A 17,622-nucleotide genomic window follows, 5' to 3' on the forward strand; every position below is an offset into this window, starting at 1 on the left:
TATAAAATATTTTTCTCTCTCTCCACTTAGATCACTGAATGCATAATTTAAAAAAGAATTAAATTAAAAAAGGCTTAATTAAATTGTGTTATTTTATTTTTATATTTAAAAAAATAATGAATATTTAATTTTATTAAACAATATTGAAAAAGGATTAATTACTGAAATTTTATTTTACAACCCACCAAAATTAACATCAAAATTTGGTTATAATATTTCTATTATATTACTACTAAATTGTAAATGTGTTCTAGTACATTGCAAAATAATTTTTTCTAGTTTAAACGCAAATGCGGAAATGTTTCTACAATAATGTACATCACATACTATAAATAATTTCATCATGTATGTTCTTTAGTATTTTATTTGACTATTAAGTGTAAGAATGTCAGTTCAGTAAAATTTGATATGCAGATAAGTAATTCTAATCCCATTGATGGGTGTAGTAGTGTTATTGTATGAACAAAAATTTTCCTAAAATTTGTAACAACATAGTAGATCTTGTTAGAACATAGTATCTTGTAGAGAACAAAGAAAATACAGATTATTAACTAACTTTCATTATTCATAATTAATCAGTATTACTCATCCAATACTAGTACTACTTCTATTACAATAATAATTTAGTATTAATGCTTATTTATTTACAAATTATCATTTCTATCATAATAAACTAAATATGACAATACTTATGTAATTTAAAAATGTAATTAAGAAATAATTAAAGATTTAAATTAATAAAAAAAGAAAAAAAATTAAAATGTATTTAAATGTTGCTTTGTCCTGTCAGAAATCAATTAGTCCTGTAACAACACTGAACATCAACTACCATAAAAATCCTCTTGAATATGCTTTTTAACCAAATCAGAAATTATGATTTTTTTTTCTTTGAAACGTAATATCCAAATAACCTCAAGTTATGAGTTTATTATAATATGTTTACAATATCATATTAGAGAAGAAATCACACCTGATATAACAGCTGGCTAACGGGGTTCCGGGTGTTGTTCTCGGACATGCTATGTTTCGGCCGAATTACATCTATAGGCCGTATCTATTGACTGGATTTTGCGGCAACCAGCAGGTACGACATTTTTAACGATTAAGGGCCCGGATTGATATCACCTTTAGAGCTGGCGATGTGGCGGCCACGGTCGAAGTTATTTGCAGGTGTAACGGAGGCCATTCACTGTCCACATGCCCCCCGCGATGGCAAGCATGTAGTTAAGGTGCCCATGTTTTTCGGCGCATGGGAGCCCTGAAAACCTCGGTGTGTAGGGGCCTGGAGTCAGTGCAGAGACTGCGCTCTCTGCCAAGACATATGCCGATTCCACCGGAGTACCGGAACGGACCTCCAGGGTTGCCCTGGAGTGGGGGTGTACCCCGGCGGCTAGCCTTACTACAGAAGGGATTTAAAGTCATGCAAATTGAACAACAACCAAACGTGGCAGAGGGTTCACAAAAACACCCTCGTTTAGAACCGGCCGTTTCGCATGAGGCGAAACGGAGAAACAGTGCAGAATCTCGTCGTATTGAGGTTGAGGCAAGAAAGAGCTTGCAAAAAGCTTTTTTCAAGAGCAACGTACCGAAGCCAAAATATTTAGTCATTATGAAAGAAGATGGTAATTTCTCGAGGGTGAGTCCCTTTCTCATTGCTCGAGAGATAACTAAATGCGCTGGAGGTCCTGTTAAGGAAATAAAAAAACTTTCACTGAACTTCATGTGGAGACTGTAAATGATGCTCAATCTCAGAAGATCCTAGGGCTCAAAAAGATTGGAGAATTGGTTGTACGCGTCGATCCCCACGGCACGCTCAACACCTCAAGGGGTGTTGTAGTCTGTCGGGATGTTCTAAACTGTTCGGAGTAAGAAATTATTGAAGAATTAGCATCACAAGGAGTAATAGAGTGTCGCCGATTGAACATGAGTGCGAACGGCACTACCAAAGATACCTGACCAAGCTACATACTACTCAAGACTAATTTACATTTATAATTTTATAATAGCTCAAGGGTTTTCAAAAAACGACCTGACTAAAGATTATGTTTTCTGTTATACATGGTCAAAACTCGATTGTCCAAAAGATTCTTGCGAAATATCTTCGGCAGTTTATCACAGATTAAAAAATTCAAAATTTCCCCAAAAAACAGATACACTTCAACTGGTCTTCAATGGATGTGGGAGCCAGAACAAAAATTCAACACTAGTTATGATGTGCCAAAAGTGGGTTGCTCATAATGCTCCTATTAATGTTAATACAATAGAACTTGTGTTCCATGTAACATGACATAGTTACTTGCCAGCAGACCGTGCTTTTGGTCTAATAGAAATGGAAATGTGTAAAAAAACAGTATAATTCAACCTGATGCCTATTTAGAAATTTTCAGTCATTATGATACTGTGATTAATATTTCTGAATTTCAGGTTTCTGATTGGAAAACTGAGACTGCTAATATCCTGAAAGTTCTGTCCAACTGGCATTTTCAAATAAGTAAATGCTCAAGGATCATAATAACATGTAAAAAACTTTACAAGGTTACAAAGTTGTTGTTAGAGGAGAGCCATTCTACAAATTAGACGTCAGCAAAGCATTATCTCTGATGAACCAAAATAGAATACTAGCTAATATTAATCCATTAACACTACAAAAGGGAGTGAAAATAAAACAGTCAAAGCTACATAATTAAGATAAGCTACTATCAAAACACTATGGACCATTTTGGACTGAGATAGCTGATCTTTGATTTTATTTGTATTCAGTATTTAATCACAATAACATAGCTTGTGGAACGCAAAATTTTGACCCAGTCTGCAAACATCGAGAGATGAATGATGACCTTCGTGTTTAAATTACTGAGTTTTTTGTATGAATGTAATTATTTGTAATTTTTTTTCATTAGAATGTAAAATAAATCATCTTCAAAGTAACATTCAGTAAAATTTTATTTTTCTTACCTCCTACATAATTTTAGATGCTAATTTAGACATTTACATAATGTATAGTTGCTTAAGTGGACTTTTCCATTTTCAGGTGCATTCCCGGGCAAATCAGCTGATTTGGAAGTCGAGAGTTACAGCGTTCAAGTCCTAGTAAAGCCAGTTATTTTTACACGGATTTGAATACTAGATCGTGGATACCGGTGTTCTTTGGTGGTTGGGTTTCAATTAACCACACATCTCAGGAACGGTCGAACTGAGAATGTACAAGACTACACTTCATTTACACTCATACATATCATCCTCATTCATCCTCTGAAGAATTATCTAAACGGTAGTTACCGGAGGCTAAACAGGAAAAAAAGAAGAAAGAAAAGGTGCATTCCCGGGACCCATCGGGTTGGTCTAGTGGTTAACGCGTCCTCCCAAATCAGCTGATTTGGAAAGTCGAGAGTTACAGCGTTCAAGCCCTAGTAAAGCCAGCTATTTTTACACGGACTTGAATACTAGATCGTGGATACAGGTGTTCTTTGGCGGTTGGGTTTCAATTAGATAATTTTCTCAAGACATTTTTCTCAAGACAATTTTCTTAAGACAAACATCTTGTGACGTCACAACATGGCGGATCCAAGATGGCAGCTGCGACACTAGCGCTCCTAACGGCAGCTAGGAGAACTACTGACGCAGCACCGCTATTTACGCACTACTGAAGTTATATTTTTACCCTTGTTCACTTTTGTTTCTTCATTGGTATTCAGAAATTTGTAGGATTGAAATTTAAGAAATCAACATGTAATAATTTGGTAACAGCAAACAAAAGGCTTGGCTTAAGCCAATCTCATGTGTACCCAATCTTCTGGAATGTAGACGGATACATGCTTTGATCTTATTTCTATTTTACAGTGGGCCGAGTCGCATATAATTTGACTGTGACTGGGTTCAAAATAAACATGATCTATAATTTGTAGTTTTTTATGGGTATTTACAGCATGTAAACACAGTGCGCTAAAATTGTAATTCTTATGTTGGCTACTGCAACTGTCTGTCATCATTTTGACATGGATAATATCAGGTTTCGATATTATGTATTTGAAGTGCGTTTTCAAATACATAATGTCGAAACCACATAATGTCTATAATGCCTTCATAATGTCGAAATGATTTTCTGTACTGCCTCGATTCCCTTCAGTATCATCCCAAGTGAAACAGTGGACGTCCGCGGTTCCTAAATTGTAAACCGTTAAAATACTACACTTCATTTACATTCATACATATCATCTTCATTCATTCTCTGAAGTAATACGGTGATTTCAGAGGCTAAACAGAAAAAAACAAAGATGAATTAGTTGAAAGAAAGCTTTTGAACATAAAAGAATGGCTTAGAAGCACCTTTTGGTGTGTACAAGAGAGCCTGAAGGTCAAAATTGAATGCCAGAACATCACTATTTTTTTCTGCTGCCGCTGCCTTGTCTTCATCCCTTCCATTTTTGCAGCTTCTTTTCTATTTATATGCTTCTCGCAGACTTTTCGCGTCCATTTTTCCAGATTCACTGCTCTCATTGAATTTTAAGCATTTTTAAGCATTATATGTTTAATATTAATTTGACATCTTATAAGTTTTATTATTTTGGAATTGTTTTACCCTTTTATAATTAAAATTCCGGGCGATGATAACGCCCAGGCGTTTTTCGCCCACAAACAAAAAAAAAATGTTTTGCATAAGTCTTTTTTAGGCTTATGAAATTTGAATTTGTAAGTTTTGAAACATTTACGGTAAGTTTCAAACGACAAACTCTTTTTCCTTACATTTATCTGTATACATATATATGTCAATCTAAATTACACGTAATATACGTCAATCTTATGTTAAGGTATGCATCTAAATTAGTAAATTCTCTTTTTAGCCAACAATACTGTGATTATAGGGCTGTAAAAGAAAAAAAATGTGTTCTTTAATAAAATTTTTATCATGAAGGTTTATGCCTCATTTCTTAGGTTCTAAAATTGCTTTATAAAACAACTTTTTAAAATTCTCCTCTTATCACTTCTTCACTGATCTATAACGTGTTCAAAAAGAATTCCCTGCTCATGGTGTGTTTTTCATTTTAATATAAAAAAACAGTATTTTTTGCCAATGATATTGTCGGCTTTTCTATTTCAATATGACGAATGAATAACTCACACTGGGTTTGTACTGTCTCTAATGACTGGAAATGTTTGTATATTTCTTGTCTTGCTTCTTCCAGAAAAGAATCAGTTGGAGATTTGTGGAAAGATTAATACTGGTACACTTTGTTTGAACTATTGAAATATTATAGTCGTAAGTTTAAAACGAACCACAACACGTACCTCTGAAAAAAATGAATGCGGCACATTAATGATTGCAAATAATTACGTTCAAGAAGAATTCTAAAATAGTGTAAATTCACGAGTGTGAGTTATTCGTTAAAATGCGGTGTAATGATTACATTGAGGGGATTTTTGTAATAGCGTAGACTATCGAATAATTTATTCGTTAGTCATACATTATTAATAATACAAAGTAGACATTAGTAAAAACAATAAAGTTTAAAACTAGCCTTACTAAGAGATACGCATTGGATAGTTTACTACAAGATGCAGAACGTTCAGATTAGTAGTAAACTGACGAACCCACCGGGTTGGTCTAGTGGTGAACGCGTCTTCCCAAATCAGCTGATTTGGAAGTCGAGAGTTCCAGCGTTCAAATCCTAGTAAAGCCAGTTATTTTTACACGGATTTGAATACTAGATCGTGGATACCGGTGTTCTTTGGTGGTTGGGTTTCAATTAACCACACATCTCAGGAATGGTCGAACTGAGAATGTACAAGATTACACTTCATTTACACTCATAGATATCATCCTCATTCATCCTCTGAAGTATTATCTGAACGGTAGTTACCGGAGGCAAAACAGGAAAAAGAAAGAAAGAAATAGTAAACTGGCGATTCTGAAAAATGCGATTTTTCACATTCGTTATTTTTTCGTTACATTCGTTATTTTCTACGGATTTAAACAACTGAGTCAAACGATCGATAAATGACATAAAATACCACGAATAAGAGTTTGAATAAATAACGCTTAAATAAAACATTTATTTTATACAGTTTAAAAAGGTTTGAAGTATTCGTTGCCATATAAATGTTCATAGAATATATTTCGATTAGTTTAGTTTCATTAATTCTTCGGATGACGATTTAATAGGCACGAGAGTTATCAGTGGCTTATGATATGAAAAATATGATAGAATTAGTTTTGTTGATATGTTTTCTAAATATCGCGTAAATACGGCATCGATGGTAGAGCTGTGTCGTGTTGTAGAAACTGTAGGGTCATTACTCATAATTAAATGTAATACAATTAATTATCATGGTGATGACGATAAGTGGAGTCAAGAATAAATCTGTCTGAAAACAAATTACATTAAAAATTATGAACATTTTTGAATTACATCTTGTACAACAAATCTTGTAGTATTAAATATATTATGAGAAGAACAGTACTGAACTAATATTGTCAAATTTATATAAACAAACTTTAAGTTCATCAAACCGCCAGTTTATTACTTTGCAATAGTTATCACTTTACTGTATGTTGTTTGATCCAGAATATAACTTCAATTGAGTGTTTTTAATTTTTATAAAGCAAAAGTGCATGAGTGCAAATAAATGAAACCAAGAGTTATAAAGATGGTAATAATTAGGGGTTGCTGTATGAGTATTATTTTCAAACATTATTAAAAGCAAGGCGTTTCATCTATTACTGTTTTTAAGCACATTCAGCGTGTGATATATATATATATATGTTCTAAATTCGAATGTTTTTAATAATAAAAGTTATTGTAAATTTTCTTATTCTTTATCCATAATATTATTATACTAATAATTTTGTAAAATCCATATTCCATACTGGGGACACCAACAAACATCAAGGTAGGAAAGGTGTGCTTTCATAATCAATTCGCCATTAATTGTGTTGATTAATGAAAGTGGAAAATAAAAAAAATGTTTAAGAAATAAGTATTTGAGGTGCTTGTTTATTTATTAAAATATACATTGTAAAATATTATTCGTTTTTATTTTATTTTTTTTACGATTATGTAGTCATTTAAGATGCATGAATACTTAAATGGAAAAAACTATTATATCAAAAAGGCAGTGAAGAAACATACGGGTTCCACGGCGCTGGTTAAAAATGGCAGCTGTACCTGAGTTTGGTTGTGAACATTATAAACGTAAAACTCAGTTTGTGGTTAGTATTGCCTTTTATTATTTGTTTTCCAGAAGATGTGTTGTTATCTTAGTGCTTTTTTTTATAATTTTTGTAATTGTTGATGTTCAGCTTTTTGGAAAAATTGTTACAAGTATGTCGTGGTGTTATCGATGCCTTGATTATATTTTGCAAATTTATGGATTTCAAATTGATTGATTGATTTTATACCTTGAAAATATTGTTTTATTTAAAATATCGTTTTGAGCACGATAGAATTTACGTGTTATTGTGGTGAATTTAGTTATATTAAAGGTTAAATATGTGTCTGGCTGCTATTGTGTTATTCTGTATTTTTTAATATACAAAACTGAAATAAAATATCATTGTACAGTGAGAGAAAATTTACTGGTTTTTGAGTCTATTCGTTATTAAATTTTCATAAAACTTGTTTTATGTTGTAAATATTATTGCTTTTTACTTGGATATGATTCAGTTTGAAGTTTTTTTTAGATTGTAGGCTAGAAATAGGGTCGCTTTGAATATATATAGTTCAATAATTATAGTACTGTAGAAGAGTGATAATTTTGGTATGAGATAGTGGTTCTGGTTTGTTGAAAGGAACTGGAGCTGTCACCAATGTTGATGAGAATAGCTAATCAGTTCTCAATTTTAATCATAATATGAATATTTTATATATTGATTTGTTAGATTTGGCAGTAGTTCTTGATCCAGAAGTTGCTCTTCACGTTGCTAAAAACCCAAACAATTTCACTGTATTAGCTCTGATTCACTAAATTTCTCATATTTTATTTGTTACTAATTTATCATTTCTCATTTTGTTTACAAGTTTATTTATAAATAATTGCCAAAAATTTTTGTCATTGCAACTTCATTTATTTCATTTTATTTTTATTGTCTAAAATTTAAATTTTATTATTACATTTTATTGATTGGTGAAATGGGAGTCAAGTAAAGTGAATGATGATTAAAATTATAAAAAGTACAAGGAGTTAACCAAAGCAAAACTTTGGTTAAGTTTTGCTGAATACTGCAGCATAAATGCTGCAGTATTCAGCATTTAAAATATTTATAAAAATAGATCTTTTGTATAACTTAAAATAATTTGAAAAAGAAAACAAAATTAGTCGAAGAGAGATCACTTAAAGTCAGCTGGTTGAAATGATTCAGAGTGACCAACATTGATAATGAGATGCAGAATTGAGGTTGATAACAGTGACAAATCATTATGCTATGTAGGAGAGATGGCTGACATGATGGCTGTCGGCTCTCATTGTTTGATGAGTTAGTCCAGCAATGAGCAAGTTTATGAACATGTCTGAGTAGTGGTTTGCTTCTAAGAGCTAGCTTATTTGCTGGTAGGTGTTGGAAGATTTTGATTCGTATCCCTAAGGGTCAATCCATTTGAAGTGCCCCAAAAAAACATAAGCTGGTTGCTTGACCAATTAAAAAAAAAAATTGAAACTTATTACCCACTTGTTTTCTACATGTTTCAGGACCTTGAAGCTATTTTTTTTTTTAATTTTTATCTAAGACGTTTACCTGTGGCTGCCATTTTTTATGGTGCGCACACCTATATTGTGATAGTAAGGGTTTACGAAAAAAATCATAACTAAAAAACTATTGGCCCTGGAAGGATGAAACAAAAAGCAATTTATTTATATTTTATCAAAGTAAAAGATTGGTCCAGTCGTTTATTTACCTATCTAATCTTTCTATGAAAGAATTATCATGAACATGAAAAATTGAAATTTCACCTTTGGTAATTTTTTTCAAGAGGCAGGGATGGCATACACAATTTGAATTATTTTTTTATATGTAGGTATATGTTAGTAGTTTTATCATAAATAATGTTAATGATGATAAACTTATCCCTAAATTTTTATGAATTTTTGAAAATAATTTTTTTTTTTTAAATTCAGTTTTTAGCTTCAAATAACTGTTATGGGACTGGTGATAAAAATCTCAAATTTGCACAAATTACAGTATTTTTGTAGGTGTTTACGGCGAATAAAAAAGTCTCTTGTATATTGTACTAATAAAAAAGTTACAACATCTCAAAAATCATGAAAAACCTGTTAAAAGATATACCATTTTGACTTGCTAAATAAGTACTCGAACTTGTCTTCTTTTCACTTAAATTTTTTATATATTTGGTCCCTATGTTGTTGAAGTTGATGTTTTCAATATTTTTAAAATAGTTCTTTTTTTTAAATTATTAATGATAGGTCGTAGTTTAATGATAATTTAAACGATATCAGTAACCTAATACAATTTTGATTTAAAAATGGTTGTAAAACTCACCCAAGCTTAGATTTCATTGAGTAGCCTACATTTTTTTCAAGAATTAATTTTTATTTTTACACTGGTTTATTTTTGTAAACACTACCGAAGAAAAAATAAATTATAGCAAAATTTAAATTATTCTTCAATGAAATAGCCTGTTTTTGTAGCAATGAAAGTTATTATTTAGTGTGGTTAACCAACAGCTGTGATATCTCTTCTGATAATTCTCTTTGAAATTTTGTGAGTATTTTCAGTGTGAGAATATTTGTGTGAGACCCTTCACTGTAGTTAGTTCAAGTGATGTCAACTTTCTCAGAACAGATCGGTACCCGCACTTTGTCTTTTTGAGAGTTTTGAAATGATATACATGATGCAGCTGGGTGGAAAAAATGAACCTGCACATTGTCATTTTCCAGGCTAATATCTACCACTTCGCCTATCCACCACTGATCGTCATACATGCAAGCAATAGAGTCTTTTTCCTTAAGTGAATATGGTACAATACTTGACACAGTATGGTCTTCATAGTCCTTGGAGTCTGAAGTAAAGTAACATCTTACAATGCCTTCTAACACAGGAACATATTAGTGGTAGCTTCTAGTACCAACAACTCTTTCACAGCAGTCAAAACGGTTTTTTAAAAATACTTTTAAAACTGTTAATATAAAGGGACTTTCTAGAAACTAAATTTAAATTTGGAAAAATGTGTTCTTTAAGAGCTTACTCTAATGTTATTTGTCAAAAGTTTTTCTTTACTTTATTTTTAGTTCTTAAAGGGTCACAACAGAACTGTCCATACAGGTGACTGAATTTTTACAAAAAGTGTTTTTTTAAGATATTTGCAAACACTAATGACATTTGAAATAACACGTAAAAAAATAAGTTGGTTTTCATCACTAAGTTCACATTTTATTGAATTCTTTTGGCACTGTACCACACACTGTTTTATGACACTCTTCATTCACATAAATTCCTATGGAACATTGTTCTTACATTGCTTTATGTGAAAATAATCTAAAAATTTAACTTATTTTAAAATTTGCTGATGTAATATTAAGTAAAACTTATTTAATAATCACTTCCAAACACAGGATGAAATTTGAGACACTCAAATTTCAATTTTGTAAAGATATGAACAGGTCACTGACTAATGTCAGACTGACCAGTCTGTAATTGCAAAGCTAAATGATGCAACAAGCATAAATGAGCATGTTGCAACATGAATTTTCCTGACGACTGGAAATGACTTCAATTGTCAGTTATAACATGAACACTGCAGTTGAATGGTTCAAACAAGTCTATTTCAACTACAGTAATAAGTATAAAAATGTTAAAGTGACAAGACAAGAAATTTCCTTGGAGTACTTATTTAGTGAGTCAAATTGGTACCACTTTTAATAGTTTTTTCATGATTTTTGAGATGTTATAACTTTTTTATTAATACAATGCACAAGAAACTTTTTTATCTGCCATAAACATCTACAAAAATACTGTAATTTGTGCAAATTTGAGATTTTTATCACCAGTCCCATCACAGTTATTTGAAGCTAAAATTTTAATTTAAAAAAAAATTATTTTCAAAAATTCATAAAATTTAGGGGTAAGTATATCATCATTAATATTATTTTTTGGTAAAACTACTAACATTACACAAAAGAAATAATTCAAACTGCGTATGTTATCCATGCCTGTTGAAAAAATTACCAAAAGTGAAATTTCACTGTTTTTCATGTTGGTACCTTGAGAAATTATGAATAAATTGCTTTTTGTTTCTTCCTTCCAGGACCAATAGGTTTTCAGTAATGATTTTTTCCATAAACCCTTATCACAAAAATAGATGTGTACACTATAACAAAAATGGCTGTCACAGGTAAACTGCTTAAATAAAAAATTATAAAAAGTAGTTTTAAGGTCCTGAGACATGTAGGAAACAAGTGGGTGTTTAAATTTTTTTGAATTGGTCAAGCAACCACCCTTGGGTCACTTGAAATGGATTGACCCCTAATAAAAGTTTAAAGCCCCACTATTAATATTCTAATGCACTTTTCATCATTGATATAAGGTTTTTATATTAAGGAGGTAAAAGATCATGACTATTTCCGTGTACCACTTTCTCTATTTACCAACAAGTAAAAAGTCAGTTATAAAACTATAAAGTTGTTTTTAAGTACTACTATATAGATATATAAAATTATTGATAATTACACCATGCTGTTACTTATTGTGTCATATGAAAAATTCCTGGGTACAAATTTGGGCTTCAGATCTTCATTTGACATCTTTTCTTTATTGGTATGTTTTTTCTTTTTTTTTTTTGTTAAATTTATTTTACTTATGAACATGATTTTAATGTATGATTTACCTAACATACTAACTTTTTTAAAATTTTATTTAATATTGTATATTTTGTATTTCTAGTTAATGTTTAATTATTTATTTATGTAATAACCATTTAGTGGCTAATGAAGCAACCTCTGTACTTTATTTTTTTTTAAATTATGTGATCAGAATATATTTGGTTATTTTTTTAAATTTGAATACAAATGACAGCGTAACTGTAACATACAATGTAACTTCTGTTGTCGTATTACTTTATTTCCTTAGCAATTGTGTGAACCATCTTTAGTATTTATAATAGCAAAATTGAAAATATATAAATTTTTATTGGCAACAATAAAAATTGTTTCAATAACAATTCGTCAAGAGTTTTTATTAAGTATAAATTTAAAAAAAATTATACTTATTTCTTAAATTTTTACTTCATTTTTAAAAGAAGTAAAAACTCGTTTTATTATTTATTTATTTTTAATGATGTGATTAATTTTTATAAATTTAGTCTACAATCATTTTTGTTGTATTAATTCTGTTTCTGTTCATTCGTGTTTATGAATTATTGATTATAAATATTAGAATAATATATTAAGAGTGAGTAATTTATGGAAATATAGTTATTACTTACGTCAGAATTAAAATTATTTTCATTTAACATAATTCTCCAAACCATCTTGCCATTGGGTGATGTATTTATGGTGATGGTTGCAGTTTGTATTGTAATTAATGAAATATAAAGGGAAAATAAAGAAGGAAAAGTTTTAGTACTCAAAATAATTTTTTTACATTCAAAATTATATTTAGTTTTTGAAGTTTAAACCAAAAAGATACCATAATTCTGTAATGAATTGAACAATACACAAGAATAAAAATCATAAAGAGAATTTTGTAGAAATATGTATATTAAAAAAATTACAAATAAACATTCAGAAGATGATCCTGCTTATTTCCAGTAATTGATCAGTTATGATGGTATTTGCTATAAATTAGATCTGATTTATTTATTTTCCAAACATCAAGTAAATGTATATATTGTCTTACAATTTGCTCTCTCTAAATAACATATTTTGTTTGCTATCGTCTACCAAAATCAATGTTTTTATCTCTTACTTATTTTCTTAATAGCTTATGAAATCTGTAAAAGTTAAAAATAACAGAAACATCTTGCGATTTTGTTTCTTGATATCAAGCATTTTTGTAATTATGTAAATATGATTATGACATGCTTAACAGTCTTAGCGCCACGCCTTTTCTTTCTTTCTTTTTCCTGTTTAGCCTCCGGTAACTACCGTTTAGATAATATTTCAGAGGATGATATGAGGATGAATGAGGATGATATGTATGAGTGTAAATGAAGTGTAGTCTTGTACATTCTCAGTTCGACCATTCCTGAGATATGTGGTTAATTGAAACCCAACCACCAAAGAACACCGTTATCCACGATCTAGCATTCAAATCCATGTAAAAATAACTGGCTTTACTAGGACTTGAACGCTGGAACTCTCGGCTTCCAAATCAGCTGATTTGGGAAGACGCGTTCACCACTAGACCAACCCGGTGGGTTAGCGCCACGCCTAAATCAGTAAAACTTCACCCCAGGCCAGACATTTTTTATTTATTTATTAAGACCATTACGTGTGCATGGTGAATAAAACATTCCATAACTGTTCATAGAAGAAGTACTCTCTGAATCTGTACATTTTTTAAGCACAAAGAGTGAAACATAATAGAGCTCAGAGCAATATTTATAATAAAAGAAAATATGTAATTTCACAACAGTTTCAGTTTTAAAAGAGAGAGAATTTAGCTGAAAAATAAGTAAATGGTAGTATAATTAGAGCAGTATGAGGAAAAATTTACTTTCAAATACCAGACATGAAAATGCATGAGCGCTCAATCATGAATGTGAATTTGAATTACATTGTGTGGTATTTGCGTACGTAGGAGAATAAACTGTGTAAAACAAATGAGAAGTAATTGTAATTTAATTAAAGGTAAAAGAAATGCTTACACACCCACACGTGCACGTGAGAGAGAGAGCACAAATGCACAGTATCCCTGTTCATATTTTAACAAATAAAACATATAGATACATAATTTTTTTGTTATTAAAGTGTGATAGAGTAACTTGCTGACTGTTTTATTCCTATTGAGTAGCTGTACAGGCTAGGTCCTATAGTGTTCATGATTTTGCTGTGCACAATGTTCTTTAGTGTATTCCAAAGTACCGTTAGTCCTATTCATTTGTCATGGAAAGTGTAATCGAGTAAATTTGAAAACGTCTTCCTGCACACATGTCCAAGAACTGCTCACAAAACTGAACTTGTCTGAAATCATATAATTTATTGCATGGAGTAATCTTAGTATGTATTTCACAATCTAAAATTTTATGAACACTGATTGGAATTACTGACACCAGTTTCACTAGAACATTGCCTCAAACCTCTTTAAGGCTTGTGCGAGTGCCTGCATTATTACTACATTCTGTTGACATTCTTTTTCTTCTACAATGAAAAAAAATATTGATAATCAAATTTAGTTTAAAATACTGTGCTTAGATTTACCTCCAAAAAGTAAACATTTAATTGTAACTTGATGCCTATAACATTATTTAAAGAAATAATTAAATAAGGTAAAATAAGTTATGGTTCAGATAGTTGACCTTACTATTTTACAGCTATGTAAATTGGCCATGTAACTTTGAAAAAGCAGAAAAACATCCCCAAATTGGATAAACACCTGGACTTAACTACCATTTAGCCTGCCAAATAAAAAAAAAAAAACTGGCAAAATGTTGTATGACTTTCCCAGTTATTAATAATAAAAATTAAGAGTTAGAGTAAAAAAACAAAAATTAAACACATGTTTAGAGGTGGGGAATAAATTTTAAGAAAATGTTTTCTAAAAATATTCATATGTAGATTACCCTAAATAAATTTGCTTAAGTTCTTCTCTAAATCTAACATTCCTTTCAATAAAAGCCAAAAATAAGAAAAAGAAAATTTTCAAAACATTTTTCTGAATTGTAGATTTGGGGTCTAAATTTAAAAAAAATTTAGTCATTGTTCTTGATAGCTGCATGTTTAAAGTATAAACTAGAGCATAAACTTTAAAATATTTTAACTAAAGGAAGATAGAACAAAAGAACAACAAACATATTTTTCATTGTTAAGAGGAGGGGGTTGATTTTTGAAATTTTTTTTGATTATTTATACAGTTACACTTTGTTTAACGAAGAGGATACGTTCCATGAAATTACATTGTTAAACTTCATTATTAGAAATAAAAATATTATGGTTAAATTCATTGATTAGTAAAATATATATATATATGTATGCATGTAATCTTTAAGGGAAGTGATTTTATTCTGTAAACATTAACATTAAAATAATTATTTTAATGTATAAAAAAATAATTTTTTTTTACATATGTATTAAAAAAATTTGCATCGCAAATTATTTAATAATCACATAACACATTTAGGAAGAAACGTGATTTGTTGTAAAATGATCAGTTTTTAGGATTGTACAATCATAACTTTTGAAAATATGAATCTTTCACAAAAAAATTTAAAATTTTATGTTCAGAATTCAAACATCTTAAATCTTTTGTTGTTAATATTTATTCAGTAAGAACTTTGTTCACAGACAGATTTCATAGTTTGTTTGACTTTGTTATTCACAAATAAATATTATTTGTTATTCGCAAGATTTTCTAAATCTTTTTTCTTCTGAGTGACAGTAGTTACTAAATGCATATAAAGTTTTAATGTGTTTAATTATGTACTTTAAGAGCATTTATTTTCAGTGTAATATGTTTGTATAAAACTTCATTGGTCTACAGTATTTTATCATTATTTATCCCTTAGAAATGTTTTCATAAAATAAAATTTAAAAAAAAGATAAATGATGGACTTTGTTATATTGAGGCTTTGTTAACAGAGGTGATGTTAAATGAGGTATGATTGAATTGTAGACTACAACTTTGTTTTAATAAAGTTTTTTCTAAAATATTTCTGAAGAAAATTTTAATGGGGTTTTTCATGATATCCTTCCCACCCCACCTTAACGATTTTCTAAAAAAAAACAATGGTCAGTGCCCATATATAAAAATATTTGAGCCAAATTTGAAGAAAATTGGTTTGGTAAATCTTGTGATGAAGTAACTATCAAAAGCAGTGCAACACACTTATGTGCATACCTGTTTTTTTGTTTAGATGAACTAATTGGATTCTGTAATGTAAAGATTTGCAAAAGCTCGTTACCCCATTTTTGACATGATCACCTTACTTTCTCTTTAATATAGCTATTCTAGCTACTTTTGCCATGAAAGATAGTAGTTGGTTTTAGAAATTTAGGTGATAATTATAAGAAAAATTTACATTAATGATAATAGAAAAAAAGTTATATAAAAATTGATTCTACTTATTGGATAAATGTACAGAGATGTGTGTATTGTGATTAAGTTAAAAAGTTACAAGAAACATATGAAAAGAAATTAAACAGTCATCATGTCATTGAAAATGTTGAAAAAAGATTCTGGATTTAAGTTGTCATGATAGGTGGTTGTGACAAGAAAAAGTAAGATTATATAATTATTATGAAGGAAAGGAGAATTTGACGATTGTTATCAGAATAGAATAATTTTAAATTTTAAAGAGGATAAAATGAGATCGACATCTATTAGATAAATTAAATCAAGTAAATTCTTATGTTGTACCATCTTATATAAAATGTGTATGATGAGGATCAGAAGTACTCTGACAGACAGGTTGAAACTGAGGAACAGATAATTCTGCAGAAAGATTAAAATTCTTTTATAGCAATCCTATAGACATTACGGTCAACATCAGTGACCTTCTGATCCAACTGCTGTTTGAATCCATTTTTATTTGACTGGAAGTAGGTCATTGTTTTGATAAGTACAGTATGGAATTTGGTACACTAGTTAAGACTATCATTTCTTTACAAAATGTTTTGAAGTTAACATTTAAAAATTTCAAAATTATGACAGTTTCAATTTTTAAATCATTATCTCAGTGAATATTAATTTTATGAAATTATGTTTTTTTATTAGGAAAAATTATTGGCTGTTGATGACACCACACTTATTTAAGAACAACTTTAATCAACCTAGTTATGGGAGATAGATAGTTTTTCGCTATTTTTATTTCCTCCATTGTATATATATATATATATATATATATATATTAGGCAGACATTGTACATATTTGATTATATTAAAAAAAAACTTGTTAGGTTATCATTCATTTATTACAAATCTTTTTTGGTTTGTTAACGAGAAAGGTAGATTTTACCATAAAATCGTATTTAATAAGATTATTATTTATTTCACAGATTAGCTAATATAATGTTATTTTGTTATAGACACCATGTTGTGATAAAATATACACATGCCGATTTTGCCATGATGAGTCCGAGAGTCATCAGGTTAATAGGAAGGAAGTTAAAGAGTTAATATGTATAAATTGTCAGACCCGACAGAAAGTTAAAGAAGAGTGTGAAAATTGCCATATGCGATTTGGAAAGGTATTGTGATATTTGCAATATATTTTGAATAAATTAAGAAAATGCCACATTATTAGTTTTTTATAAATTAGCTGCGTTATTATTTGACAGTTATTTAAATTCTGTAGGAATTTTAATAATTTTTATTAAGTTTGTCAATAGTTTTGCATATAAACAGTTCAAATAAATTAAAAATAAAAATAGTACTAAATATTTTTAATTATTTATGATTTATCTGCTTGATTTAATTTAAACTTTTTTTTTATCTTTCATTAAAAATATGCTGTGAAG

General features: G+C 29.7%; 1 protein-coding gene across 2 annotated transcripts in view; it reads left to right on the forward strand.

The window, feature by feature from the left end:
• The first annotated feature begins 7,124 nt into the window (after positions 1-7,124).
• Rchy1 (Ring finger and CHY zinc finger domain containing 1) overlaps positions 7,125-17,622 on the forward strand; it is a 38,584-nt gene continuing 28,086 nt past the window's right edge. For both annotated transcript variants that reach the window (XM_075360940.1, XM_075360939.1), the window contains exons 1-2: positions 7,125-7,207; positions 17,191-17,352. In XM_075360940.1, the coding sequence (XP_075217055.1) occupies positions 7,151-7,207; positions 17,191-17,352 (219 nt within the window). In that variant the 5' untranslated portion in view covers positions 7,125-7,150. The remainder of the gene's footprint in view (positions 7,208-17,190; positions 17,353-17,622) is intronic.

This window comes from Lycorma delicatula, chromosome 3, assembly GCF_047948215.1.
Source record: "Lycorma delicatula isolate Av1 chromosome 3, ASM4794821v1, whole genome shotgun sequence".
In the NCBI taxonomy this organism is placed as follows: Eukaryota; Metazoa; Arthropoda; class Insecta; order Hemiptera; family Fulgoridae; genus Lycorma; species Lycorma delicatula.